Genomic DNA, 27403 nt, shown 5'->3' on the forward strand with positions numbered 1-27403 from the left:
CTATAAAGGATAATGTATCACTTTGTATCTGAGCAAACTTCGGAGCTACGGCTCTCTGTGGATGCGTTGGTCACCAGCCACGTGACGCAATATCTCAAAAGCTTCCAGTTGGATGCAGTACGGTTCCTTTACGATCGTCTGGTCAAACGGGAATTTTGCATCCTAAACGATGAAAGTGGACTTGGAAAATTGGCCACGGTGGCGGCACTTCTCAGTGCCTTAGATCCCGCCAAGAAAACCCTCATAGTACTCCAAAACGATGAGCAACTGCTTGCTGGTTGGCGGTTCCATTTGGACTTACTTACAGACCTGCAGGTGTACATAATTCAAGGAGTCCAGGGTAACGTCTTATACATATGTACATACTTATGCGTTTTAAACCTTTTCAAGGGAGGAGTAAATAAATGTAACGTTTTATGACGATTTTCCGTAAAAAGCTTCTGAATCACACCCATACTGAATATATGCATTTTTTTATATGTACTTATTTCGCAATAAAACGAAATATTTTTTTTTTAATTTAAAATTATGTATAACATAAAATAACAAAGAACTTAAAGAGACCTTTAAACACTTTTTCTTTTTGCTTCCAGACACCACAGATTCCCCACACAACATTTATCTGGCGAAGTGGAGCCAGTTACGGAGCATTGGAGATCTCAGTCGCCTCAAGTTCGACTACGTTATAGTAGACAATCGAGGGCACTCGCTGAACAACAGCTTCTGCACCTCCATGCTGCTGAAGCATTTCGAGGGACGCGTAAACATGCTTATCTCCAGTGTTGACATTACGGTGAGGCAATGCAATCATAATTTACTCGCATGGAGCATTAGTTCATTGGTTCTTTTTATCTGCAGTCCGACGTAAAGTTGCTGTACAATGTTTTGCGGTTGGGCGGACGGCTAGAGCATCAGTACCGTAGCTTTCAGAGCTTCGATCGCAAGTTTCACTTGCCAGATCCCAAGGAAGTATTCAGTAAGCGGATAGATCTCGAGGAATACTACAAGCAGCGAGGATTCCTCAGCGAGTACATCAAGTAGGTGACACAGTAACCTACAATCTTATCTATAGGGAACTCGTATCAGTTTTACTGAAGCATACAACTAGAAAAGAGATTAAAAGGAGAATATTATTTCCTATATTTCGATTGATTAAATAAAATATATTTTATTAATTTTAGGGATTTTCGTATACGTCGTTTCCGCCATCAATTCGACAAGAGCTTGCCACTCGTCGCTCCAGAGCAATACAAACACAATTTGAACCTGTGGTTGGCCTCAAAAAATAGCCAAAGCACACTTAGTGGTTCCTCAGAGGTGTGCTCCACAATCGCTTCCGTGGACAACAATCCGGATAAGCAGAACGAAACAGTACAGGCTGAAGAGACTGATAAGTTATCTGAGCACAGCGGGGATGAGGTAGTTGCTATGTCACCGCTGGTTTTTGAATCCTCTGACTCTGACATTGAACCCATAACAGTGGAACCTGCAGGCGACCAAAATCAAGTATTAGTGGTATCCAGTGACGATTGTGAGATCGTTACTCCTCCAAATACACCGCCTAATCGAACACCCTCTTCAAATGAATCGCCAAGAATAAAATCAAAGAGAAAATTCCGCAAGAAAAAGTCACCTCAGAAAAAAGCTGATCTCACTGATTCCGAGGAGGATGATGAAGTTTCTGAAATAGAGCTCAAAAAGAGAACTCGAGCGGCTACTGCTACTTTTACTCCGAAGACAAGAAAGCTTAATGTGCGACTATTAAGAGTTTCCATGGATAATTTGAGCACACCACCTCCTTCTGTAGCCGCTCCTGCGTTTGTTACGCCCAAAACGGAGCCCTCAACCAGAAGGAAAGCGCAGAGAAAACAGCCTGTGACTGCAATGGATCGTCCGGCTACGCGAGGGATGCAACGTTTAACGCGATCTGCTGAATCAAAATTAAACAGCAAATATTTAAACTGCCACTCACTGGATGACATCAAGCGGAGCAATTCGAAAAGAATAAAGTCTGAGGGGAATAACACGCCCAAAACTAGCAAACCCAGGCGAAAACAAGAGAACAATGTAAAACCTGCAGACGACCAGGAAACGAAGCAGAAAATTGTTGAAAAGCCTGCACATGAAACTCCCAAACGAAGGGCGGGACGCCCAAGGAAATGCAAATCAGAACCTAACACCATAAATAAACCTAGTACTAAGCCGGATCCCAAGCCCTTGCCTCCAACTCCCCAAGTGCTGAGCGGTAGTTCCTTGTCCTCAGAGTACATGCAATGTGCACAGCGAATACCAGATAATTTGGATAACGTAGAGTCACCCGCTTTTCGGGTGCCCTTCACTCCTCAGCAAACCCCTACGCTACTAACCTTGCCGTCTCCTTTTAATTTACTCAACGACTCAGAGGTAGTGGTCGTTCCGGCATCCAAAGAACAAGTTGAAACAGTGGTAATCAACAGCTCTCATGATGAGAGTTCGCCGCGGGATCCATCGCAGAGTCGTCGCACTAAGGTTTTAAAAAGGAAACGTAAACCAGAGCCGCCTGTGAGTTCTAGTTTTGGCGGGGGCTTCGGACTGCCACCGTCCAAAAGGTCTGCCAACAAATCTCCAGACCTGTTTAGCATCTCCTCGGAGCTCTCACAGATTCCTTTGGCACAACCACGACCCTCCTCTCCTTTTGAAGGCTTTAAGATATTCGGCTCTGAGGTGAAACAGTTCCAGCAACAGCATGCAATGTCAAATAATTTGTCGCCGAGAAAGAATCGCGACCGATCTTGTTTAGATATACTGGAGAAAATGTTTGAGCCGCGGCAGCAGCAGCAGCAGGCTAAAACTAGTCCCAAAGTCTTGCCCACCTTGCCACAGTCTGAAAAAGATGACGTAGCACCTGCCATCACCCAAAGAAGAAGAACTCTTTTGGAGGATGACTTCTTTGAAATCACAAATAATGGTCAATTTGGCAGTCGAATGAGATTGAACTCGTCTGGAGAGGTTTCACCCGTGCAACAAGATCAACAGTCCGCCAGGCCAACGCAGGCCAATAAAATCACAAAATACTTGATAGGTTCTGGGATTACCCAGGAGAAGACTCAACCTACTAGTGGAAATCGCAGCACCATTCTGACATCGATTCGGAAATCTCCGAAATCCCCAAAAAATGGAGGAAAACCAACACAGGCCACTAAGCTCACGCGGTGGTTTGGGTCTGTCTTCGGAGGAGGAGCTTCACAGACCAGCTCTGTGGAATCAGTTAGCGCGCCAAGTACACCGGTTACTCCATCTACGAGCGCAGCAGCCTGTCAAACGCGATCAGCAAGAAGTGGTGGAGCAGCAGGACCCACCAAAAGAAAGCGATTGGAACTGTTCAAATGACGAGCAGTATAAAAAATAAGTTAACTAAAGCCAAAACAGCAAGGCAAAGTCCTGCTTTTTGGATAAAGCCATATTTTCACGAAAATATTTCTGAAGTTTATATTTGATTAACAAAACCCGCAATCTAAAGAAATGTATCGTGAAAAAATAGCTAAAATATTACTAAATCAAAAGCAAAGCAATAGTTAACAGCATCTAAACTTGGAAAAAAGACTCCTTTAATAGGTTGTAATATCAGCATGGTGCAACTTTAGCCGTACATCGATCTTGAGACATTAACTAGCCAATTTAGTTAAATATCTATTATTTTTTTTGCTTATTTCGAAGATAACTTTAAAGTTTAAACCATCAAATTAAAAAGACATTGGACTTTATCGACTATTCATTCAGAACGTTATGTTATAAGTAATTAATTTTGGTAATTTTTCTAGTAAAATTAACTTATTAAAGCTTCGAATTTCATTTATTTTTCCCACTTTTAATTTTCTTCTCTGTGTCCTCATTTTATACGCCAGTAGTTAGGCGAGTTTTTAGTTAAATTATAACTATGTATACATTCAATATTGTATTTTACAATATTAAAGTAACGAAATAAATCGTTTTTTAATGACAAAGAAATTTTATTATGTTACAGATTTTACTATAACGAAATAAACCATTTTTAATATGAGAGTTTAGATTCAAAAACAAAACCTCATTTCTTGTGTTTCAATAAAAATTAAGGTTTATTTTAAAAGGTTATTAAATTTAATTTTTGCACAAATTCCATATTTAAAAACGTTTTTAAGCTCTTTGTTTTCCGAAAATAACTGTTAAGTTGTGCATCACCGCTTGGCGTTGGAATACCAGCTCCCGCCGGCACACGCTGCCCAGAAGAGGAGGACACTGGTACTGAACGTTCTCATGGGCCAAGGTATCTCCATTCGATTTACTGAATGTAAACTCACTCAATGATTGCACTGCAAAATGTATATAATATATAATTAGAAAGACTTTAAAATATCGACTAGTTCATCTTACAGCAGTAGAATCCGGCAAAGAAGCAAGTCTGATGGGTAGACTTGATGACATAGGCCACCGGAGTCACTCCGGGCATTGTTTTGGTGACCACATATTTGGCTGTAGCCGTATTTAACCAGTAGGGCCAATGGGAGAGTCTTTCTGTATATTCCACCGTATAGCGCCAGTCATGGGCGTGTCCGTGATCGGCTAGGATCTTAAAACTTATGCTGAATTAAAAACAATAATAAAATTTTATATCTTAAATAATTTATTGCGTGATTTCAACTTTTTATTATTTAATATTTAGAGCTATAAACTTTAGGCTTTCATAATATAGCTCCATATGTTTGACAAATACCTCAGATCTTTTGATGATCTATTTTCGTAATGTTAACTCACTCTTTTTGACTTTTACGAAAGATATTAAGTAAACTATATATAATATTAATTAGATTCATTCAAATCTGATTAATACTCACATTGTGGGATTTAGCAGCCGCATCTTATTAAAATCCGCCACATACTCCCAGACCTTTTCCGGTTGGCTCCGCTTGATAATGCCCTCGATCTGGTACTTTTGATAGCCGCTGGAGAAAACAAAAACATAGAGCAAAAGAGCAGCGCTGAGGAGGACTGATGCCCGCTTTATATTCCAAAGACGTGGACTATGCATTCTAAGGGCTCTGTTCTTGATGGATTCCCGACATCGACTGCCGATTATTCTGTGTATATGCGGACTTATTCGAATTTCAAATAAACATGTGCCGGAGAATTCACCACAAAGATTCGGAATACAGCCTCAAAGGGGAAATGAGCGGCAGTTCCATGGGCGAAAAGAGAAAGATAAACAAAAAGGGATCTTTAAGTACAGTGGCGTCTTCAAGTTAGATGGACTTCTTTCAATCTTTTTCTTTCGAAGAGTTTTCTCTTCTTAAGACCTATGGCTTCTTGAGGCAAATACTAGTTGATGATAAGAAAGGGTTTTCTGATAGAATTTTTGAATTACATATTTAATTGTTTATTGATATCAAGATCTATATGTTAAAAAGAGGTGACAAACTCAGAAATTGTTTGTAAAATACTATCTTTTAAATCTTATTTTATGATATAAACAAATCTCTTATTTTTAAAACCTTCAGTTAAAGTGCAGCCAAAGCATTCCCTATATTTACCAAGCCAAGCAGTTTAAAAATCTTTTCAGAGGTCAAAGCTCTATAGAGCCGGCCCCCGTTTCCTATTAACACCCCCATTCAACATCCAAAATAAAAAAATAATGTTTCCTAACACTGGCATTAGAAAGCTTTGGCGAATGGCGAAAGCTGCGTTAGCTTGTCCATATGATCGCCACTCTCCACTTAGTTTATAAACAACGTTCGCCGGGTGCGGTCAGAACCCGCGGAACCAAAGGTATAAGCAGCGTGCCCGTAAGCATATGTAATTGCTTATCACAGCGGACAGTCCGAAATCTGTATGCTTCACCACTCTGGCCACAATAGATCCCTTAACATCGCGTGCCCCCCGCAAATTGCCGGTTTACTGTTTACGTAAGCCGACTGAATTCGTTTAAAATTCATTTTAGCTGAGAGAACATCAATCAAAATAATAAAAAATGCGACTACTGGTCCGACACGCGATTCGATTGTTCGGTCAGGAGAATCGAGGAGGGGTTGCACCTGAGGTATCTCCAATTTGGAGAGGAGGATTTCGACTGAAGGCCACAACCGGTTCACTAAACCTGGCCACAGCAAGTGTTCAGCAATTGGAGCCACTAGAGAAACAGGTGGAGAGAAAGGTGAGTTCTCCATTGGGTTGTTGCAAAAGTTTTTATTTCACTAATCTAGAAATTACCTAGAATTCTCCACTGACGGATACGTTTGGCAGACACCATAGCTATCTCAGAATATCTCTAACCGAACGCTGCAACCTGCGATGTAAGTTACTCCGAGCCCCGAAACACCTACATATGTTTTCACCCTTATCAGTTTCACCCTGTTATTGCTCAAACCATTTGATAATACTTGCTATGAAGTGGATCCCAGCCTTGATTGAATAATGTGGCGAAATTCGTTTCTTAAACACGAACAGTTGCGGTAAACATAATAGTAATTTACCTCATATTTGACCTTCGTGTTAACAAATTAGTATAGATATTCTAATTTCATTTTTGGGATTCTATTGTACTTAACTCTTTTGGCGACAGCTTTCGCAACATTTTTGATTGAATTACTGATAGCAAACAACACTTGATAAATTATAGCTTAATGATCTTAAATTGGACTCCAGAAAGTTCTCTTCTTAATGTCAAAAGGGTATGTAATTGTAGTAACTTTCTGATTAAATTTCTTTTAAAATAATCATCATCCAGGTAGTTTCCTATGTAAACAATCATCATATCTAATAAACTCTCGTTTAAAACTATCTTACAAAAAATTAATAATTTTTAGGCGACTACTGTATGCCGGCTGAAGGAGTTCCCTTGCAGCCCAAAGGGAAACTCCTAACCACCGAGGAAATTCTCCGTTTGGCGCGTATTTTTGTAAAGCAAGGAGTGCGAAAGATCCGCTTGACTGGAGGAGAACCAACTGTAAGAAGGGATATAGTTGAGATAGTGGAACAAATGAAGGCTTTACCGGAACTAGAGCAAGTTGGAATAACCACCAATGGTCTAGTGCTAACTCGCCTACTGCTCCCGCTCCAAAGAGCTGGATTAGATTCCCTCAACATCAGCTTGGACACGTTGAAAAGGGATCGCTTTGAGAAAATCACCCGTAGAAAAGGTTGGGAGCGGGTAATAGCCGGTATCGATCTAGCCGTTCAGTTGGGCTATCGTCCCAAAATCAACTGTGTCCTTATGAGGGATTTCAATGAGGATGAAATCTGTGACTTTGTGGAATTTACCAAGGATCGTCCTGTGGATGTGCGATTTATAGAGTATATGCCTTTCTCCGGAAACAAATGGCATACAGAGAGGCTGATTTCGTACAAAGATACCCTGCAAACCATTCGTGAAAGGTGGCCGGATTTTGAGGCCTTACCTAATGGACCCAATGACACATCCAAAGCATATGCAGTACCGGGGTTTAAGGGCCAAGTGGGTTTCATCACATCCATGACCGAACACTTTTGTGGAACCTGCAACAGATTGCGACTCACGGCGGATGGTAATATCAAGGTGTGTTTGTTTGGCAACAAGGAGTTTTCGCTAAGAGACGCCATGCGAAATAAGAATATAACAGAGGAGCAGCTGGTGGATCTCATTGGGGCGGCAGTTCAGCGCAAGAAGAAACAGCATGCAGGTGAGTTACAATCCCAAATCAATCGTAGAAAATCTTCAGTCCTTGGTCCTCCTTCGTAGGCATGCTCAACCTGTCGCAGATGGAGAACCGGCCTATGATACTCATTGGCGGCTAGTAGACACACCACACAATCTCTCCTCTCTCCCGTTGCAGATGCTGCGCCCCTACTCCATCACCATAATCATCATTTTTTGTTTCACCAAGCATACTATCCCTCGAGACTACAGCTCCTAGTGCGGAACTACAGCCAACTGACCCATGTCAATGCAAAGGGAAAGGCTCAAATGGTGGATGTAGGCGCAAAGCCTTTGACCACGAGGTTAGCTCGTGCTGAGGCCACTGTCCAGGTCGGTGAGGAGATCACCCGGCTCATATCAGCCAATGAACTAGCCAAAGGAGATGTCCTGACCGTAGCCCAACTGGCTGGAATTACGGGAGCCAAGCGCACCTCCGACCTGATACCCCTGTGTCACAATATCAGCTTGTCCTCCGTGAAGGTGCAGGCTACTCTTCTCAAGAGCGAGCACTCAGTCCGTTTGGAGGCAACCGTTCGCTGCTCCGGCCAAACTGGAGTCGAGATGGAAGCACTTACCGCCGTTTCCGTGGCTGCCTTAACAGTCTACGATATGTGCAAGGCTGTTTCCCACGACATCTGTATCACCAACATCCGCCTGTTGAGCAAATCCGGTGGAAAAAGGGACTTTCGGCGGGAGGAGCCGGAAAAAGTACCAGAAGTTGAATAGGGGGATCTACTGACTGACCGAATTAGGTATAATACTATAATGGCCTAGCCATATTCAGGGGAATGGTAAATAGACGGTAGTCTAGTCTTAATAAATTAACTTATACAATTCCATTTTAAAAGTTTAAATTTAAAAGGCACAAGATTGACTACCAATGTAAACACTGTTTTAAAAATTTCTAATTTCTTGCAATTTTCTTTTCTACTTTTATATAAATAAAAGTGTTCAATTGGTATTAATATGCAAGTTTTAAATTTGATTTATAATATTGAGAAGTAAAGGTTCTACCATTTAATTTAGTATGTGAGTTAATCTCATAACGAGCGCTCTTCAATGAATCACAAGACACATGATTAATTTCATACTGAAGTTTAAGGTTTCGGTTCTCTTTAATTCGTGACCAGAGTGGGTTAAGTTTAAATGAGGAAATTTATGGATAATGTTGGTGTGAAGGTGCGATTGGGGGCGTGTCGCGAACTGCGCCTTATAGCTAGAAGTACATACAACATTAGAAGTATTCAATAAACGCGGATTATCGCTCGCAAATCCTGGCAGAGTTCCCTCTCAACATAGACACAATAAATACGGTGTGGTGAGGTAATCATTCGCTCCTAGTTGGACACCAAGACATTACGGTTCTCCGCCTTGCTTTCCGCATCCGCGTCCTTGGCTCCTTCGGCGCCCAGGTGCTCACCCCTGATCTTGATGTTGTGCTCCTCTTTGAACTTGTTCAACTCGATGCCTTTTTTGCTCAGGTCGACGCTGACCATGTCGATAGTTTTAGCTATGAAGTCCTTGTTCTCCACCAATTGCGGCAGCACATCCTTTACAGTTCGTTCGCACAGGACTCCGCCAATCTGACGAAAGCACTTGCGTTCCGGATCCGCCGCCTGCAGAGTTTCTATCACAGTTCTGGGAAGAATCATTGGTTACTTATGTGTCTTATTGTGTTTTCAAACATGCCCACCAGATGGTCAAACATCTTAGGGCCCCTGGTGACTCACTTGTGTTCCCTCAGATCCATTTCGAGCGTACTCAAACTGTTGGCCAAATTACGCTGATCATTGCGCAGCTGTTGGAACTGAGCCACAATGGCCTCCTGGCTGAGAGCCGGCTTTGCCGATTCGGTGCTCATCACAATGCTAGTTCCCTAAAATAACTTCTTCGAAATCTAGGCCTGGATATTCGCTCCAAATTCCCGAAAATCTGAGATTTTCTTTCAAAATAAGTCGGCGAACACGAGGGATAAGCAGAGAACGTCCTAATAAAACCAAAACGCCAAATCCCAGTATGACCGTATATGGTTTTTTTAAAATTTACCACAAATAAAATTACTTTATAGATGTCAGTTTTAGGTCTGTGTAATTTAACTAAATATTTATTATAACACGCTACTTTGAATCATATAAAAAAAATCGTATGCTTTTTGATTGTTTATATTTGCATATATTAATTTTGTCACCTGCAAAGATGCAGAATATGCAAATAATTTATAGTGCAATTCGTCACCTATATAATCGACTGTCAAAAAATGTAATCGATAAACGAAAAAACCATATGTTGTTACGTTTCGTGGCGAATGTCAAATTGGAATACACGTGCGAGTTGTTTCTACCGGAGTTTAATTTATTTAATGTTTTTTATTTAATAAATAGCTAAATAAAAACATGCCGGCATTAGTGGCAACAGGTGTGCAATTCGGGGGACCGCCTAAGAATAAGAAAATCGTGTTCGATGATTCTGGCGAGGTTGTTCCTAAACAAAACAAAAAGGATCACCCACATAAGCCAAAATTTCAAGGCAACGAACCGGTGAAAAAGCCACACAAAATAAAGTTTGGAGAGGATGGACAGGCTAAGGGTGGTAAACCCTTTAATAAAAACAACCAAAACCATAATGGCCAAAAGCCTGATCATTCAAATAAACCACAAAAGATTAAATTTGACGATGATGGCCAACAGGTAGCTCCGAAATCCTTTAACAAAAATCACCAAAATGGTCAAAATCCACAAAAAATTAAATTTGGCAAAGACGGAGAATCTGCACATCAAAAAGCATATAATAAAAAGCACCAGAAACATAATGTCCAAAATTCAGATTTTACCAATAAACCACAGAATATGAAGTTCAGTGAGAATGGCGAAGAAGTGTCTCAGAATTCCTTTAAAAACAATCCCGAACAGAACAAGAAACCTCAAAAAATTAAGTTTGGAGATGGTGAAGATTCCACCTCGGAGAACCCCAAAAAACCCCAACGTATCAAGTTCGATGAAGACGGGGCTAGTAAAAATGTCTCCGATAGCGATGGAGATAGTGATGACGAACTGGGACAGTCTTTTTCCAAAAAGCACAACAAATATCAATCTAAAATTGATGAGGATGAGGAGTCCCAAAAGAAATGGTATCATGTGGTAGGTTTATTTAAAAAAAATGACCAACATAGTCTTACTTTTGAATTTTATGTATTTCAGCATCCCGATTATCCATCTACCGATGAGGTTTTAGACATGAAGGAGAACGAGCAAATGGAGCTCTACAATCTCTGCAAGACTTCCTTTGAAGCAGAGAAGACAACATTTAATAAGCGTATGTATTACCAGATTTGTCTAAGTTTAGAAGGAAGGGATGTATTTAGTTAGCTAAATTAATGCTTTGTTTAACCTTTTAGGAAATCCATCGGATGCTCGGTGGTTACAAACTGCTCTGCACAAGGGTACGGCCAAGGATCGAGCCAATGCCGGCGCCCTGCTGGTAACAAGCAATCCATTGGGCAACCTGGAAGCTCTGACTACTTTGATTGGCTTTTGTAAGATCTCCAACAAGGCCAGCAATGATGTGATTACAGTTCTCACTGATTTGTGGCAGGAGGTGCTGCTGCCGCCTAACAGAAAGCTTCTGGCGGTGCACACACGAGGAGCTGATTGGAAAAAGTTAAAGAAGGACGAGAAAATGCGCAATGAGCAAAAGCGTCGCATCTACGCGTACTGGCATTTCGAGAGTGAGTTGAAGGACCAGTACCATGAATTCCTCAAGAACGTGATGCAAGGATTGCAGACAGGACAGGAGCACAATAAGAACTCTTCTATTGTGTCAGCAGCCAGATTGCTGGCCTATGCGCCCGAGAAGGAGCAGTTGCTGCTAACTATGCTTGTCAATAAGTTGGGTGATCCCATTGCAAAGATAGCCTCTAAGGCATTGCATCATCTTAGCGAGGTTGCCCAAAAACATCCCAACATGTGTGGCGTCATTGTATCCGAGGCAGAGAAGTTACTTTTTCGTAACAACATATCAGAGCGGGCGCAGCACTTTGCACTTTGCTTCCTGTCTAGCATAGCACCCTCCGGCCGGCCGGAAGTCTGTACTAAGCTAGTCAACATCTGCTTTGCCCTCTTCAAGGTTCTCGTCCAAAAGGGAGCCGTAAATAATAGGACAATGCAAGCCATTCTTCGGTGTCTACAAAAAGCTATCGTAGAGGCTCAACCAGCAAAGGATAGTAATGGAGAGTTGCTTACCAAGGAAATGCAGGACACTATCTACAGGTTGGTCCATTTGGCCGATATTAGGGTCGCTGTACAGACTCTTGGTTTGCTGCTGCAACTGGTGACTGTTAAGACAGAAAAATCGGATCGGTTCTATAATGCTCTTTATGTAAAATTGTTGGATTTGAACCTCATCAATGTTGGAAGTAAAACGGCAGCTCATCTACTGCATATCGTTCATCGTGCCATTCACATCGACAACCACGTTGCCAGGGCTCAGGCGTTTGTAAAGCGTCTTCTGCAGTTGACTCTCTACGCTCCTCCCCACATTGCTGCTGGTTGTTTAATAGTTATCCATAAGTTGCTGCGCATGCGTCGTGAGCTCATTGGTGGAACCGGAGCGTCCGAGGAGGTGGATGAAAGTTCCAAAGTAGTCCCATTAGTCACTGCTGATTTGGACAAGTTTGGCAGTGATGATGAGGAGGTATACAAGGATGTGAAAGAGGAAGATGTAAAAGACTCGAAACCATCGGAAGATAAAGTTGAGGGCGATGCCAAGCCAAAAGTGTCATCCTGGCATCATGCCACTGTAGCTGCCACAGAGTCTAAAGTTCGGGATATTGATTCCTGCAAGTACGATCCTTACCATCGGGTGCCCGCTTTTGCAGGAGCTGGTTATACACTCCGCCACGAACTGTTGCTGCTGCGTCAGCACTACCATCCCACTGTCCAGGTGTTCGCCGAGCAGATCCTACAGCGTGAGTAATCCTTATAATATCTTTTAAAATCAATATAAAACACATTACCTTACCTTAGAATCACGAATTGGTTACTATGGCGATCCGCTAAGAGATTTCGGTCTGCCGCACTTTTTGGAACGCTTTGCCTTTAAGAATCCGAAGAAGCTAGATGCTCCACACGCGGCGGAAAGTGCTACAGTGGCCCACAAACGATACATGGCTCACGGAGCACGTGGTAGACCAGTAAAGTCGCTGACTAAGACCAACTGCACAGAAGACGAGATGTTCATCTTCAACTTCCTGGAGCACAAGCGCAAGCAGGCGGAAATTGTGGCCCAAAACAAAAAACAAAAGGATGGAAAGAAGGAGAACGCGGACGACGGTGAGGATGGTGAGGCTGGAGAAGAGTATCTAAAAGAGGGCGAAGTAGACGACGATGAATTTGAGGCATATTTGGATGGGTACTTTGGCAAGAAGTTTAAGGATGGCGTAGACGAGGAACAGGATGAAGAGGAGCTGAACTTCCTTCAGGAGCTCGGCGGTGAGATGAAGAAGGACAAGTCCAAGGACAAGAAACAGAAGAAACAGGCTGACAAGGCGGAAGAGGATATGGATGAGATAGATGATGACTGGGGTGATGATGATTTAGGAGAAGATGAAGACGATGAAATGGAAGGCGCTGGAGATGATCAGTCTGGTGATGAAACGGGCTCAATCGATTTGGAGCCACTGGATGATGACGACGACGATGATGATGAAGGCTCAATATCTGAGGGCGCCCAAGACGACAGTGATTCAAGCGATGCCCCTGATAGTCCAGACGAAGACGAGGACGATGAAGACGAAGATGCACCACCCAGGTCCAAGAAATCCCGTAGAGAATCCTCTGGCATGGTGGGTGGACGAAGCTTTGCAAAAACACTTAAACAAAGTCATGGTAAGTTATTAATTAATTAATATATTGTAAAGCCTGTATTATCATTTATTTCTTTAAACAATTTAGATATGTCATCCCTGTTTGCGGCCGCCGATGACTTCTCTTCGCTGCTGGAAGAAACGGCTAAAGTCAAGGGTCAGGGAACCAGCAATGCCGTATTCAACAAGGACAAATCCTCCGATAAGCAATTAAAGTGGGAAGAAAAGCGGCGATCGAATACGAAAACCTACAAGGGCAAGAAATTTGGTGGCAAACCAACACAGAAAGCTGGCAAAAAGCGGAAACACTAAACTGAAATCGATTATCAAAACCCTAAAATATTTTAATGAATAGATGTGTAAATACACAAAAGCAAGATTAAATTCAATTTTGAATAAGTTTAAAAAATTCCATTGTGTTATGATTTGAAATGCTTTATTTTAACTGCATTTTGATATTTGTTTTATGTACAGACTTTGGTGACTTAATAGCTAACAACTTGTTTCAAATTCATCTGCATACCTCAATTAAACCGAAGCTAAACAATCGCTTTCGGTTGCTTGTCTAACATAACTATCCGTAATTCGTATAACGCTTTGGCCGAACTATAAAAATCGAGTTCAATACGATTTGATTGCTTTAATCTTACATTTAACTAGTTGTCCCCCATTGGTTGTTGCGTCCTTTTGTAGGTAGATTGGGCAGAGTCTATGGTCTATATTAGTTCCAGTGATCTTAAACTACGACGATTTGCCAATGATCGCGTCTATAAAAACTGATGCTAAATAGTTTTCTTAATCTGTTTATCGGTTTGCTTATAAAATGTAGGGTATGTTTAACTTTTCGTATTGCGACTTCTTGGAGTTTTTGGGTTTTACATTTGTGTGTGTTCTAAGGCAACTTGTTAAAAGGCAACTTTAATATAAATGTTATTTGTTTTATACTAAAATTTACACCATGATTTATAAACATCCATTTTGATCGACTCTACGGCAGATTTACACAGTTCGATATGTGAATTGGGTTTGTTTAGGTTTTCCACAAAAAAAAAATTAGCATAGAATAAAAAATATACAAATCAAGCGAGTTTAAAATAAGGTAATTGTTTTAATTTTATTTAGATTTCATCGATATCCATTGATTTAACATAAATAATTGCAGGTTTTGCGCCAAATTTAAAAAATAAACAATCAAAAATACTTAAAACAATTAAAAGCTGGTTTGCTATTAACAATTCTACGACTATTAACGTTTCTTGATCAGTTTCGTGTGCAAAAATAGCAATTTTTGGACCGCCTCGAAGAAAAACTTATCGGACGATTCTTATTTTTCCTTTTTAACTGAAATGATTTCAAAGGAATTATGATATTATTGCCAAGCAGAATCGGAATTAAATGAATTAGTTAATCCCGATGGAGCTTGGCAATAAACGATGGGGGAAAATTTGAGTTACTTCTGTACTTCTGTGAATGCTGCATTAGGAATTAAAAAAGATAACTTAACATAGAGCACAACTTAAAAGAAAGAAATATTTGTGTTAATGGGGGTTTCTATCGTTCTTCTCACTGGCTTAAAAATTAATTTTTTTCACTAAACTAATTGCAAAACGTTTTAATGAGTTTAGTGATTGCGTTATGTTGTCGATATCTGTTATTGTTTGTCTTAACCGCACTAAGATCATTGCAAAAAGTTGCCTTTGTATAGTTCCCGTTTTTTTTTTGTGTCTGACTTTTTACATTTAGGCTATTCAAATAATTAACTAGCACAACAAATTGCATATAGAATACACTTATAAGGACGTTGCGGTACACTCTCCTTGTATAATTTTATGTGTTAAGTTTTTATCGTTTCCCATGGTTGAATTAGTGATAAGTAAAATGAGTTCTGAACTTAGAGTAATGCATAACAATTTTTTAAATATTTATTGACAGGATCTTTGGTGCGTCTTGCGGATCCTTTAACTGCTGCTCTACATTGTTAGTGGGTGCGTTGCTGGGTGCAGAACACCAAGGGGTCTACACCCGCTGTTTTGGCCGGGGTCTGGTCGTCGTTGTTCTGGGGGGGCCATTGGGTCAATGTTTGTCGTCAGCTGTACATCCGTGGTCTTCTAAAGTCACCCTCCCACAGTAGCACCGCTCGCGGTTGCTCATCTCTCTCATTTAGCTGCTCGTCCATGATTTCCACCACCTCCAGATCATCGACGTCGTCATCCTCATGTCATTGGAACTGATATCGTTGCCGCAGCGCCCGGGCCCTCTCCGGTTGCACTCGCGTAGGTGGCCGCGGCACCTTGGGCTCCCGTTTTGTACCCTTCAATTGCCTCTTGGGCCGCGGGAAGATCAGCGGTTTTTCATAGGCATCGTCCAACTTTTCTAACTTTATGTTTGGCAAGCAATAAACGCGACGTGCTTTTTTGAACTTAATCTTAAGCACCTGCTGCACACCATTGATAAGCAGACAGAAGTGCCGCCAGCTAGCCCGGGCCTTTCGCCAGGAGTTTGCCGTTTTGCTAAAACCATGGAAACTCTCCTCATGCTTGGTGGTTCCGAACGACGGAGGTAATGTACGAACAACTCTCTGGGTTCTCTTCGGAATGCGGTTCACCACGATGTCAATGGGCGGTGGAAGTTCTTGCATGAGCAAGCGTAAGGACGCTTTGCTGTCCTCCAGAGCGGGAGCACCGAGTGATATCTGGCATTCAGATCGAAGTTGCTGGCGTGTTCTCGGCCGTTGGTTTGCTGGTACTAATTCGACACGATCTAAGACTGGAGCTGGTGGCGGTGGCATGTACTCCTGATCATCCTGTGTCAGAGACAGTTCGGAACATAACTCCACAAAACGCGCCAAAGGCGGCGCTTCCTCATCAAAGCCGCAGAAATCAGCTTGGATCTCGAAAATCGGGTCAAATCGTTCGTGCACTACTAGGTCTTCATCGTCAGAAGGAGGAACAATTGCGGCAGTCAAAGTGGGAGCTAACGTTTTAGATTCCACTGTGGGAGTAGCATCCGTGGATTCGCTGAGTTGGATTAAGCCCTCATCCTCTGGAGCCTTTTCGAATGTGGACTCTGGCCGTTCCTGCTCGATCGACATACCTAACGCCGGCTGCTCCATGGTGTCTTCGCTGAGGTCCACAACCATCTGCTGCTCTGCAGGTACAATAATGTCCACGTCTGGATCGTTGGTGCTGTAATGCAGCCATTCACTGTCAAGAATTTCTAGCAGTGTAGGTCGATTGGCCGGATCTCGCTGCAGGCACCAGCACACCAGCTGCCGGAACGCAGGACTTGCATTTTCCCAGCGCTTAGAGTGCTGGTTAAACGTCTCCCGACGAATGCGCTTGCGAATATCATGATGGGCAGATGGGGAGTGATCCACATCGTTCACATTCTGCCTGTAAGGTGCATGACCCACCAACATGGTATACAATGTCGCACCAAGACCGTAGATATCAACCGCTGGTGAATAAGTGACGAGATTCGAGTCCGCGAGCATTTCAGGAGGAGCATAGTCCAACGTGTAGCGCGGCTTGTCTTTCCAGCTCTGGAAACAGCTATTGTAACTGTGGGAGTACAAATAAAATCATCACCGGAAAATTACAATTAATATCAATTGCCTTACCAGGCATTGCCAAAGTCGACCAATTTGACGTGCTTATCCTCCCGGCTCTCAAACATTACGTTCTCAGGTTTCAGGTCACCGTGTATAAAATGCTTCGAATGGACGTGCCGCACGGCCATGACCAGCTGCAGGAAAATCTCCCGACACGAGTCCTCGTCCATGCGAATAGACGCGGTCAGTTCCTCGCCACACAGGTACTCCATAATAATCCACGTCTCGCACTTATCCCTAAACGTTCCATGGTAGCTCACAATATTTTTGTGGCCGGCTACGTCCAGAGCGCACGAGATCAGTGCATCAACCTCAGAGGGTCGGAACCTAGACAATGGTATGACCTTGGCCATAAACACCATCTCCGTGGAACTGTCGACTACAAAATGGCACGTGCCAAAGGCACCGCTTACGGTGCGGGTACCAAGCTCAAGGTCATCCGGGCGTGAAGGTATATTCTAAAAATAACAAAGAGAAAAACATAAGTCAAGGGCTATCATTATTTTAAATTAAACTCACCTGAAGTCCTGGATTACAGTATTGGATCTGGCAATGGTTATCCCGTCGCATCTGCTCTAAATGCTCGGGGGCCACGTACGTGTATCCGCGGAAAAGCTTGATTCGGCTGGGAGGGGCATCGCATTCGGGGTCTTCGGGCACCTGGTCTGTGAACTCGCTGCTGAAGTTCTGCACATCGTCCTCGGCTGTCAGGGTGGGCTTGTAGGGCGCCTTGCGCCGCTTGTTGCGCAGCTCCTGCCAGTTAATGCCATGAAAGAAGGGGTGATCCTTGATCTCGCTGGCTTCTCGATGATTGCCCCCCAGCCGACGCTTTGGGTTCTTCTCCAGCATCTTCAACACAAAGTCACGAGCGTTGGCGCTAAATGAGGATGGTATCAGAGGTTGTTCCTTCTGGATTCGTCTCGAAATCTCCGACTGTTGACTCTGTCCGTCGGATGTTGCGAACGGCGAAGCACCGGTAAGCAGTTCAAAGGTGAGCACACCCACTGACCACCAGTCCACGGCACTGTCGTGCCCGGGTGGTCCCGTCCGGATAATCTCCGGCGCCATGTATTCCAAGGTCCCGCAGAAACTGTGCGCCCGATATTCATTCTCCGCGGTTAGGATCTTCGAGAGCCCAAAATCGGATAAAACAATGTGCCCCTCGCCATCAAGCAAAATATTCTCCAACTTAATGTCTCGATAGATTATGCCAAGCTGATGCAACTGCTCCAGGGCCAGCACCACCTCGGCTATGTACACCCGCACACGGGATTCATCAAAGTGCTCCGCGTGGTAGAGATGCGTGAACAGTTCTCCGCCATTAGCAAAGTCTGAATTTTTAAGGATATTAACAGTTTAGTTTAATTTTTCGAATGTTATGTTAGCATCTTACCTAAGACGAGATAAAGCTTCGAAGAGGATTGAAAAGCATAGTGGAGACTCACGAGAAAGGGACTACGCTGAACGGCCTCCAATACCTGAAATTAAATAAACAAGTATTTTATACCAAACATTGATAACTCATATTAACCGCTATAATAGCCTCTTATCGATATTATCCGCCCCCATTTTTCCACTGCATTCGCTCATTCGCTTATCGCAAATCTTATTTTTTTTGTTTTGTTTTAAGCTTTGTTTACACAAATACAGCTTGAATAATATACATAAATTCAAATGTATAAGTATGGGTGTGTGTTTAGCTTTGCCTGTATTTATTTTGCAAATTAGTTGTTGTTGCATTTTAAGACTGATATTCCACGGAAGAACGAAAGAAAAGAAAAGCATGCAAGAAGAAAAGTGAAATCAAGTACTTTAACAATGAATTAATGAACCGAAATCGTCTTTCGCTCTTTTCTCTCAGATAAAAACTTTCACATTTTCTGCCTTGTTTACACTAACAATTGTGGTCAGAAAACTAGAACTAAGAAATCAAATATTAAGAAAAAACAAAATTTAACAACTTCAAAAAAAAAAAACAAATTATATATTAAAGATTTACATTTAAATAATTAAATAATATAATTATTTATTATGTCCTTTATTTCTTTTACATTTTTATAGTACAAAGAGGGTAAAATGTTGAATTGTGCTCCGCTTTTTTACCCCGACTGTTTATTATTCCTTTCTATTTTGGCTACCGCGAGGCAAGTTTTAGGCTTGTCGAAACGCAGATACCGGCGATGTTTGATAACTGGGTTAGTAGCACAGGTATTGTACCTTGAAAAAGTCAAGTGGGCGGAGGAGGTGTAAGAGAAAAGGGTAACAGAGAGACACAAAAATAGAGCATGAAAACAACCTAATAACAAGGCGCCCAATTGTAAATTTGTTTAAGCTATCTGCCGCTAATGCGCCTACACCTGTTTGCAGTTATTTAACGCATTTTGTTGTTTCTCCCTTTTCCGTTTCTATTTTCATTGATTTACTACGACTCTCTCGTTGCCAAAGAGAGAGAAAAAAGACGAAAAACCGGTTGCACTAGGCAGCTGCAACAACAACTTCCACTATTGATCTGAGCAAGAAGCTCTCTCCAGCTCTCCCGATTCCAGACACAAGAACAAATTTATAGGTAATTATTAAATTGATAATTATGGAAAACATGTCTATCTATAATGTGCTAAAAAGTGATTTTATGTAAATAGAAAATATTTTTTGGTTTAACATTTAAAGTTAAAAAATATTTTTTTTTACCTAAAGGGCTTTATATACAAATTAAAGATATATTTTTTTGTAGTGTATTCTCTCTTTATGACTCTCCAGTAGCTTTTTGCCGGTGCAACAAGAACAAGTTGCTATGTGGGTCACAAGAACATTTCTCTCCCTCTCTCCACCCACTTCCCTCTTTATGCTTTCCCGTTTACTGGCTTCTTCTTATTTCTTCTCCCCCAATTCGCTACTGGAAACTGTACGTGCGACTTTGAAGGTTGTCAAATCGCTCGACGGGTTTAATTTCAATAAGCTGCACTTTATTGTGGTCATTAAAGAGAAGAGGAATCCAAAGTAAAAGAAGTCTGGAAGCGATGTGATTGCAAAAACATCACGCAGCGGTAAAAAGGTAACGGTAAATAAAAGCAAAAAAAAAAAATATGTCCAAAAAAAACAAGTTGATTAAACACGTTTTCTTTACCGTCGTTCTGCTACTAAAAATGATTAAAAGGGTTTCTTAAGGTTACAGTAGAGGCAGAATTGACCATTATCTGTGTTTTGGTATTGGTTATAAAATAAGCGATTTAATAATACAATTTTTATATTTTCCACTTACCACTCGCTCCGTTTTGGTATGTTCAGCGGTTTTTCGCTTCTGGACTACGGTTATCTTATTGAGAACCTTCATTGCATACAATTTTCCGGCATCGTGTCTTGTTAGCTTGCGAACGAGAAAAACTCGTCCATAGGCTTTGAAAATAAATAGATAATACAAAGTCAATATTATACAGATCTAAATACTTATAGACCTATAACATTTTACTTACCACCTGTTCCAAGAACACGTATTATTTTGAAATCATTCAGACTGACGGCCTCATCACTGTACAATTTGACTACAAAAAAGTAAAAGAAAAGAAGCACACCCACACATTAGCATTGTAATCAATACAAAAACGAAAAAATATATTTACAAATTGCTCCTGAAACTAATCAATTTACCAATGCAAACCATGTTATTTGCCTTTTCTGGGAAAAGACGATAATGATAGTCTATGTAATACGTATGTATCGTAAGTAAGTGTAAATTGTTGGTGGGGGCGATAAAAATAGTTGCCTGCATTGTTTTACTTGACACATGTGAGACGAATTATCACATTTTATTTTTATCGCTCGTGCAGCACGTGCCAGACACTTGATTCCATTTTTAGAGGCGAAATCAACAAAGTGGAAATTACTCACATAAATACATTAATGGAGAGTTGGAAATGTTGGGTTTAACAGAAATTTAGTTGACCAAACACTTCTGCGCATTTGAAAATCCAAGGACAAAAGCAAGGTCCTTTTTTTTTACAATTTTTGGAAGGAGAGATTCTGTCTGCAGATACATATATATTTTAGGCTTCTTGGGGAGGCCATATGCCACATTGGCCGCAACGGTTCATTGGCCCAAATGTCTAGCCACGAGATTGCACAGTTTACGATTATTACACGGCCCAGACTACATTTGTAGGATTTAAAGGATAAACAGTAATGATTGATTAAATCAAATAAAATAGTGTTAAAGGTTATTACAATACTAGTGCAATATTCTGCGCTTTCAATCTCCTTTCTTTTCCCTCAGGTAAAATTACAGCTTTAATTATAGCAATTACTAAAATAGGCCTCAACTTCAAAAACAAAAACTTTCAACCTATTATCTAAGCTTCTTTTACTTCATTATCTAGCGAAGTGATATTACACGTTTGATAACCACTTTCTTTAAAACGAAGACATGATTAAAAGTTATACCTTTCTAATTGAAATCTAGGTAATAATAATAAACCTATAATTTTGGAGTGACCACTGTAATTCAATTTGACTCGCCATTACATAAAACGTCCCCAAGTGACTAATTTGTGTGTAGGAAAACACCATCCTTCGCTGTTGGAAATGAGTCACTCGAACCCATTTTAACCCAACGTCCTCTCATCCTCTAAAAGTCTGAAAGTATGACGAGTATAAATGAGAAATGTGGCTGACAAATGAGTCCTAGCCACAGCAGCAGCTTGTGAAATTGTCCTTGAACCTTAAAGGATATTTTTAAGAAGTTCAGTGCAGCGAATACAAAGTATAAAGTTGTTACAATTTAACCAACATTATTTCAGCATTACAATCTATCTGCGTGCATTCAACCCTCGTGCAACGGAGCAATCAAAAATTTCGAATGCTTGTGAAATCAAGAAACACTGACACAAACTTCAGCAGGGGTTAATGGTATCGAGAGTTGGTCGACCGAACCTGTTGTATTATTTGAAAATACAAGTTGCTAACAGCAAGTAAATGTAATTTACGCGAAACACCAGCAAAACGCACATGATGACGCGTGCCGAAATTCTATAAGGGGGTGCAATGAACTTAGGACTTCAAGTGGGTGGCGAATTATGGCAAGCAACTTTTTGCTGGAATTATTGATTCAACAAGAGAAAAAGCTGAAAAGATGGTGTAAAAACTGTATACCTGTCAAGGGAAAACATTCCTTGGGTGGACGGCTGGTATCTTTATACACTATGCACCCAAACTATTGGGTCATTCTGTGGTTAACAAGGAAACAAGATTTCTTGTAAACAATAATCTATAAATCAATAACGTATAATTCTAAGTCACAGAAACAAGCTTTCCTCTGCTGTTTGAACATTTAAAAGGGTAACTAAAACTATATTTTCTTATATATACATATATTCTAAGTTATTACATTATTAGAATATTAAAATTAAACAAACTGCCGTATTATTCTCCTTTTTACGCATTCTACTTATACCGGATTCCTCTTAACCAATAACTATTTAAAGTTCATGATACAAACTAACATAAATATTAAAAGATTAATTATAAATTCGTTTTAAAATCGAATTATTATAAAAGGCACATCGTTAAGAGTATTGATAGCTGAATGATTACAATAATTTCCTAAATTTAAGCATTTTCATTGGGTCATCGGTTATTGTTTTCATTGAAATATTGATAAACTGTTCCATTTAAATTTAATTATATAATAAAAATTCCCAGTAATTCGATTTAATTACAATTTCATCTACATTGTTTGATATTATAATGAACATTTTTAAAGCTAAGCTTTGTTTTATATAAAATATGAAACATTTTTGACATTTTTGAAGGTAAATATGAATTTTACTTAGGTATTTTTATTTATTTTAAACCGACCTGTTTGAACGCATATGACGTCGGGCCAATAAATTGGCCTTGATATGCATTATATTCTCTTGCCAGGTTCTTAAACCGAAAACCGCACAAAAAATTTATTTCTCGCTGTGACTAGGCAAAGTTTAATGAACGCAACCCGAAAGAATATGAATAATACAAACCGAAACAAGTGGAGAATTTTCTGATAGCAACATTTTCGTTTTTCTTTTTTTAAACTTCTCAGTGCCAACCGCAAGTTGTCGCACGAGAATTGTTTAACTTACTTTTAGTAATTAGTTTTAACACTACTGTACGGAGAATATAATTCTCCATTCTGATGGGTTAACAACTACACAGAAAAAATGAGGGGAAAAACTCTAAAGTATGTCCAAAACTATTTTCATTTTGGAAAGAATCGTAGTTTAATTGGCAAAATATAACTTTTCCCTTGAGATTCTACAATTTAAGAGCATTTGTCAACAAATTGATCATTAGCCATTGTATTTCCCTCAGTGTCATATAATTTTAGAAAAGGGAGGGGGCGACAAAATAGCACAGCTGGCCCCGCCCCGTTGCCGTGACTGTGTTCTTGTGATAATTAAACACCAAACGGCAAACGTAGCTCACCTATCAATTTGCAGGCAATTATCCCAGAGGCTAACTCGTTCCTACATCTATATTATACATATGTACACAGATATGCTAGATGTTCGTCGAGTTGCATTGTCAAGTTCAAGTAAACGAATACCTGCCTACAAACAACAACCAACCGTTTATGCAAACAAGCATGTTTGTGAATACAGCAAACGCGTACAAACATTGATGCAAGTAGGTACATACATACGTACGGACATGGTCACGACTGCACGGCGATGTCAAAAAACAGCACAGTGTATCGAAACATAAATAACATATTCGAATTTTTCGTATTTATTGATTGTGAAAGAAGATTGTTTGTTTACAAGGCAAGGCATTTAGAAAGCGCATTAAAAGAAATTAGGACCATTGGAATTTCTAATGTATTAGTAAAAAAATTTTACCAAAGGAACGAGATTTTTTGCTGTGCTAGTACCACAAAAGGTGTTACTTTCCACACACTCTTCTTTCAAGAGCATTGTAATAAAAGGGAAAAAACTATATGTAAATCCACTTTACCTATAAAGTTCAACAGAATGGTGTTAAATCTAACACATAGCACATGCAAATTGCACCATCATTAAAGGGAATTTGTCCCACTGTTATCCAATGAGTCTTTCGGGTGGTGGATATTGTGTCTGCTTGATGTACATAGTGTGGTGAGAGGTGAGTATGCACGCGGGGTGGCGGTTGGGTGAATTCGGGGGAGGTCAGTAGTTTTGGATTTGGCCCGAAGACCGAACAAAGCCGGGTTGAGTTTTCTGGGTAATCGTGTCAAGGTTAAATGCATGTGCTCGACTTTCGAAAGGACGCCAGAGACGGCACATCTGGCATTGACCAAATGTCAGCCACTCTGCCTCCTTCTCAATCAAGCCTTGAGACATCCCCGGTTAATGTTATAAATTATTCCACCCCATTGTACAACAACTACTTTCTTTGATATTAGAAATTTTAACTGCCTTTCAATTGTTTTTTTTTAAACGCAATAATCACACAATTCTTAGGCATCATTATTATATTATTATTATTATTAACTATGCTTAGTTAATAACTAAGTAAAAAAAACTTCGGCTAAGCTAAGAAGTGACATTTTTGCAGAAGGTTATCTGCCTTACTTCATTAGTTTTCGATATTTTATAGGTACGAAACTTGACCTGCCCTGCGGTAAACATATTGTTGTCTAGTTTTCGTTTGCTTTGGTTGGTTCTATCTTTTTTTTATCACTATCACTTAAAGAGAATAGCCTACGTTCAAAACACTCACCATAGGATCGCAGATCGGTGACAGTTTCCAAGTCTCGTTGATGGGACTCATTGTCGAGATCCAGGGGTGTACTGTTGCTGGTGGGCATGGCGTAGGATGGCGTGGCCGATGATGAGGCCATCGATGCTGCTGCTGCTGCTGCTGCGGCCGCCGCTGCTGCAGCAGCATTGTTGGACTTCGTCTTAGACTTTGTTGGGCTCGATTCATCAATCCCGTTTCCCTCCTCCTCCTCTACTTCCTGATCTGAAAAGTCCCGCTCCGGATCCCGTCCGTCATAGCTTTCTGCATCCGAAATACAAACAATTTCCGCCACATTTGGAGTTGGCGGCGATGGAGGTGTTGGCGGTGATATGGTCTCACGATAATTATAATCCCTTGCAGATGCTGATGTGGTCTTGCTGTTGCTGTTGTTGTACTGACCATTGGTGACACTGATGCTGTTGTTGTTGTTATTATTATTGTTATATATCAATGATTTGCCAGATCCGGAACCAGAATCCTCCTGATTCGTTTTGGACTTTTTACCATTGGTCAACGTTTTGGATTTACTATTCTTCCGCTTTTTGCCATTGCCATTGGCCACGACGTTACCATTTAGATGATTCCGCCCCACCTGATCCTGTTCCTCGACCGATGGCGACCCCAATTCGAGGGGATTCTGTTGATTTTTGCGGCGCGATTTGCTTGTGCCGCTGCTCAAGATCTCGTAATGTTGCTTCTGCAGACGACTCATGGCTAAGTTTTCCCTATTTTCCTTTTTCCGAAATCTTAAGTTTTTTTTTTTAAATTATTCTACGTATTCCTTACGTAAAAAACAATTAATAAAAAAAACTAAAAAAGACCAGTGACTGATCGTGGCGCATTGTTAAGCTGGAAAGAAGTAAAAAGATTTCAATTTTAGTACACTTTAAACATAATGGAATTATAGACAGTTAAAAGAACTGCCATTCCATCATTCCCTCTTTAATTTCATTTCTTTAAAGTAAACTACTATGTTTTCTTTAATAACATTAAAACCCTTGAATATATAAAAATTAGCTGTCGATTAAAAGGAAAACTATTATTTTCTGTAAGAATATTAGGAATTTTTAAATTTTTTTTTTATTTTATTCTAACGAATTTATTTAACTTTTTTTGACATTTAACTACTTGATAGTATTTTTTTCAGCTACAAAGAATCCGATTAGACTATAGCATTTTCAAAAAATTATTGCTATGAACATTGCTATGTTTCTTATTGTGTTCCATTTAGGAAATGTTTACCGTACCCTCCACGTTATTGCCTATTTCTTCTTCCACAATATGGTACAGTTTCAGTACAGGCGGTAACACTTTCCCCGCTGCTAGCATGCAATTCGGAAATTCTATTTCAAATAGAACAAATACGTACATCTTCGACTCACCTCGCGAGTGAAAACAATCCCAATATTATAATGCAGAGGTAGGAATCAAAATCCAAATCCGTGTGTGTTTGTGTGTACGGACGGAGAGGGGGAAAGTGTTGGATTATGCGTGGGGCGGCTACGATGTGCAACACTGAACGTTTCGATGATAATGCGGACCGATTTTTTCAGCACTGGCGTTGGCTTAAATATTATTATTCAACCAATTTTGATTGTGGTTTCTTCACCGTTTCTTTATTATATTCTGTGATTATCACAATCTTTATCAGTCGCGCGTTTTGCACAGCCAGTTAGGTTTTTTTCTTCTTTCTATCTTTCTCACTTCACCGTTCTCCTTTCCTACTACTACGTACACACATATGCACACTCACACGCTGGCACTTTCTGTATCGGCGACTGCGTTTTTAAAGCGTTTTTGTTTTCGTCTGCAGATTCCGCTCCTCGGCGACTGTTGCTCCTATAATTTCCTATAGATTTTTCAAATTCCCTGCGTACTATTTGTACTTATGTGTCACTGAGTAATAGATTATATTTTTTTTTATATTAAAAATGGTTGTTTTTTTGGTTGTATGTTACACGCGAAGGTTTTTACCGCCGCTTTCTACTCGTTCACGCACACACACACTGAAGCGCGGGACGCTCTTCGCCATCTGCTTTGCTCTCATTCGCGAACACTTATTAGCAACGGGACAGGCCACCTTGAGTGCAATCGCAGCGATTTCGATTCGATCGAATTTGATCGACTTTTTATTTATATAGTAATGTGATATTTGTAATCATAGCCGAGGGTTTCACACGTTTAACACCGGATTGGTGGCTATTTGGAATTTGAACACACAGCACACGAACCGTACGCAGAAATTTTCCCTTGCTTTTGTGTCATTTGCAGTGTGACCAAGGAAAGCAAAAAGTGAAGGAAAATATACCACATATTTTAAATATACCATATACCGTATATACCATTAAATTTTTTTGTTTGTCATTTATTTAGTCTAGTGAAATCCTATTTTTATTTAATTTCCGCATTGCATTCGAAAATTTTTTAATGATTCTATTGGAGCATGTTTTATTAAATATGTGCAACATACACATAAATGTTAAATATGTTTTTAAAATTGTTC

General features: G+C 40.4%; 6 protein-coding genes across 8 annotated transcripts; 3 read left to right on the forward strand and 3 right to left on the reverse strand.

The window, feature by feature from the left end:
* Window positions 1-12: 12 nt before the first annotated feature.
* On the forward strand, window positions 13-4056 carry LOC108114147 (protein suppressor of underreplication). The gene is made up of 4 exons (XM_017224932.2): window positions 13-340; window positions 594-793; window positions 859-1037; window positions 1182-4056. The coding sequence occupies exons 1-4, from the start codon at window positions 13-15 to the stop codon at window positions 3367-3369; spliced, it is 2895 nt and encodes a 964-aa protein (XP_017080421.1). The 3' UTR covers window positions 3370-4056.
* A 24-nt stretch (window positions 4057-4080) lies between these two features.
* On the reverse strand, window positions 4081-5216 carry LOC108114157. The gene is made up of 3 exons (XM_017224948.1): window positions 4851-5216; window positions 4390-4598; window positions 4081-4328 (listed from the first exon to the last, which is right to left on the reverse strand). The coding sequence occupies exons 1-3, from the start codon at window positions 5042-5044 to the stop codon at window positions 4153-4155; spliced, it is 579 nt and encodes a 192-aa protein (XP_017080437.1). The 5' UTR covers window positions 5045-5216; the 3' UTR covers window positions 4081-4152.
* Window positions 5217-5602: 386 nt separating this feature from the next.
* On the forward strand, window positions 5603-8649 carry LOC108114150 (molybdenum cofactor biosynthesis protein 1). Of its 2 annotated transcripts, XM_017224938.2 has the most exons (5): window positions 5603-5778; window positions 5951-6163; window positions 6224-6302; window positions 6816-7667; window positions 7821-8649. In XM_017224938.2, exons 2-5 carry the CDS (start codon window positions 5981-5983, stop codon window positions 8408-8410), a joined length of 1704 nt encoding a protein of 567 aa, XP_017080427.1. In that variant the 5' UTR covers window positions 5603-5778; window positions 5951-5980; the 3' UTR covers window positions 8411-8649. The 2 variants fall into 2 exon arrangements, with proteins under 2 accessions (XP_017080427.1, XP_017080428.1); XM_017224939.1 differs by having other exon boundaries at window positions 5603-6163; window positions 7727-7899.
* A 131-nt stretch (window positions 8650-8780) lies between these two features.
* On the reverse strand, window positions 8781-9687 carry LOC108114160 (probable prefoldin subunit 2). Its single transcript, XM_017224950.1, has 2 exons — window positions 9415-9687; window positions 8781-9322 (listed from the first exon to the last, which is right to left on the reverse strand). The coding sequence occupies exons 1-2, from the start codon at window positions 9543-9545 to the stop codon at window positions 9022-9024; spliced, it is 432 nt and encodes a 143-aa protein (XP_017080439.1). The 5' UTR covers window positions 9546-9687; the 3' UTR covers window positions 8781-9021.
* Window positions 9688-9985: 298 nt separating this feature from the next.
* Window positions 9986-13953, forward strand: LOC108114342 (uncharacterized protein F23B12.7). Its single transcript, XM_017225274.2, has 5 exons — window positions 9986-10821; window positions 10882-10996; window positions 11079-12647; window positions 12706-13566; window positions 13633-13953. Exons 1-5 carry the CDS (start codon window positions 10078-10080, stop codon window positions 13854-13856), a joined length of 3513 nt encoding a protein of 1170 aa, XP_017080763.2. The 5' UTR covers window positions 9986-10077; the 3' UTR covers window positions 13857-13953.
* A 1482-nt stretch (window positions 13954-15435) lies between these two features.
* On the reverse strand, window positions 15436-27186 carry LOC108114341 (chromosomal serine/threonine-protein kinase JIL-1). Of its 2 annotated transcripts, none has more exons than XM_017225272.2 (8): window positions 26283-27186; window positions 24880-25749; window positions 20625-20693; window positions 20414-20547; window positions 18548-18632; window positions 17674-18485; window positions 17164-17612; window positions 15436-17104 (listed from the first exon to the last, which is right to left on the reverse strand). In XM_017225272.2, the coding sequence occupies exons 2-8, from the start codon at window positions 25610-25612 to the stop codon at window positions 15763-15765; spliced, it is 3624 nt and encodes a 1207-aa protein (XP_017080761.1). In that variant the 5' UTR covers window positions 25613-25749; window positions 26283-27186; the 3' UTR covers window positions 15436-15762. The 2 variants fall into 2 exon arrangements, with proteins under 2 accessions (XP_017080761.1, XP_017080762.1); XM_017225273.2 differs by having other exon boundaries at window positions 26270-27186.
* Between the last annotated feature and the right edge of the window lie 217 nt (window positions 27187-27403).

Source organism: Drosophila eugracilis, unplaced genomic scaffold (assembly GCF_018153835.1).
Source record: "Drosophila eugracilis isolate 14026-0451.02 unplaced genomic scaffold, ASM1815383v1 contig_2154, whole genome shotgun sequence".
Classification (NCBI taxonomy): domain Eukaryota; kingdom Metazoa; phylum Arthropoda; class Insecta; order Diptera; family Drosophilidae; genus Drosophila; species Drosophila eugracilis.

Bases quoted from the DNA above. Each gene is read 5' to 3' on its own strand.
- LOC108114147 (XM_017224932.2), top strand. From the start codon at position 13: ATGTATCACTTTGTATCTGAGCAAACTTCGGAGCTACGGCTCTCTGTG. The intron at 341-593 runs GTAACGTCTTAT...TTTTGCTTCCAG, and splicing joins CATAATTCAAGGAGTCCAGG to ACACCACAGATTCCCCACAC. The intron at 1,038-1,181 runs GTAGGTGACACA...TATTAATTTTAG, and splicing joins TTCCTCAGCGAGTACATCAA to GGATTTTCGTATACGTCGTT.
- LOC108114157 (XM_017224948.1), bottom strand. From the start codon at position 5,044: ATGCATAGTCCACGTCTTTGGAATATAAAGCGGGCATCAGTCCTCCTC. The intron at 4,599-4,850 runs GTGAGTATTAAT...TTTTTAATTCAG, and splicing joins CGGCTGCTAAATCCCACAAT to CATAAGTTTTAAGATCCTAG. The intron at 4,329-4,389 runs GTAAGATGAACT...TACATTTTGCAG, and splicing joins CTTTGCCGGATTCTACTGCT to TGCAATCATTGAGTGAGTTT.
- LOC108114150 (XM_017224938.2), top strand. From the start codon at position 5,981: ATGCGACTACTGGTCCGACACGCGATTCGATTGTTCGGTCAGGAGAAT. The intron at 6,164-6,223 runs GTGAGTTCTCCA...GAAATTACCTAG, and splicing joins AGAAACAGGTGGAGAGAAAG to AATTCTCCACTGACGGATAC. The intron at 6,303-6,815 runs GTAAGTTACTCC...AATAATTTTTAG, and splicing joins CGAACGCTGCAACCTGCGAT to GCGACTACTGTATGCCGGCT.
- LOC108114160 (XM_017224950.1), bottom strand. From the start codon at position 9,545: ATGAGCACCGAATCGGCAAAGCCGGCTCTCAGCCAGGAGGCCATTGTG. The intron at 9,323-9,414 runs GTGAGTCACCAG...GATTCTTCCCAG, and splicing joins ATGGATCTGAGGGAACACAA to AACTGTGATAGAAACTCTGC.
- LOC108114342 (XM_017225274.2), top strand. From the start codon at position 10,078: ATGCCGGCATTAGTGGCAACAGGTGTGCAATTCGGGGGACCGCCTAAG. The intron at 10,822-10,881 runs GTAGGTTTATTT...TATGTATTTCAG, and splicing joins AAAAGAAATGGTATCATGTG to CATCCCGATTATCCATCTAC. The intron at 12,648-12,705 runs GTGAGTAATCCT...ACCTTACCTTAG, and splicing joins CGCCGAGCAGATCCTACAGC to AATCACGAATTGGTTACTAT.
- LOC108114341 (XM_017225272.2), bottom strand. From the start codon at position 25,612: ATGAGTCGTCTGCAGAAGCAACATTACGAGATCTTGAGCAGCGGCACA. The intron at 18,486-18,547 runs GTAAGATGCTAA...TTAAAAATTCAG, and splicing joins GAAGCTTTATCTCGTCTTAG to ACTTTGCTAATGGCGGAGAA. The intron at 17,105-17,163 runs GTAAGGCAATTG...GTACTCCCACAG, and splicing joins GTCGACTTTGGCAATGCCTG to TTACAATAGCTGTTTCCAGA.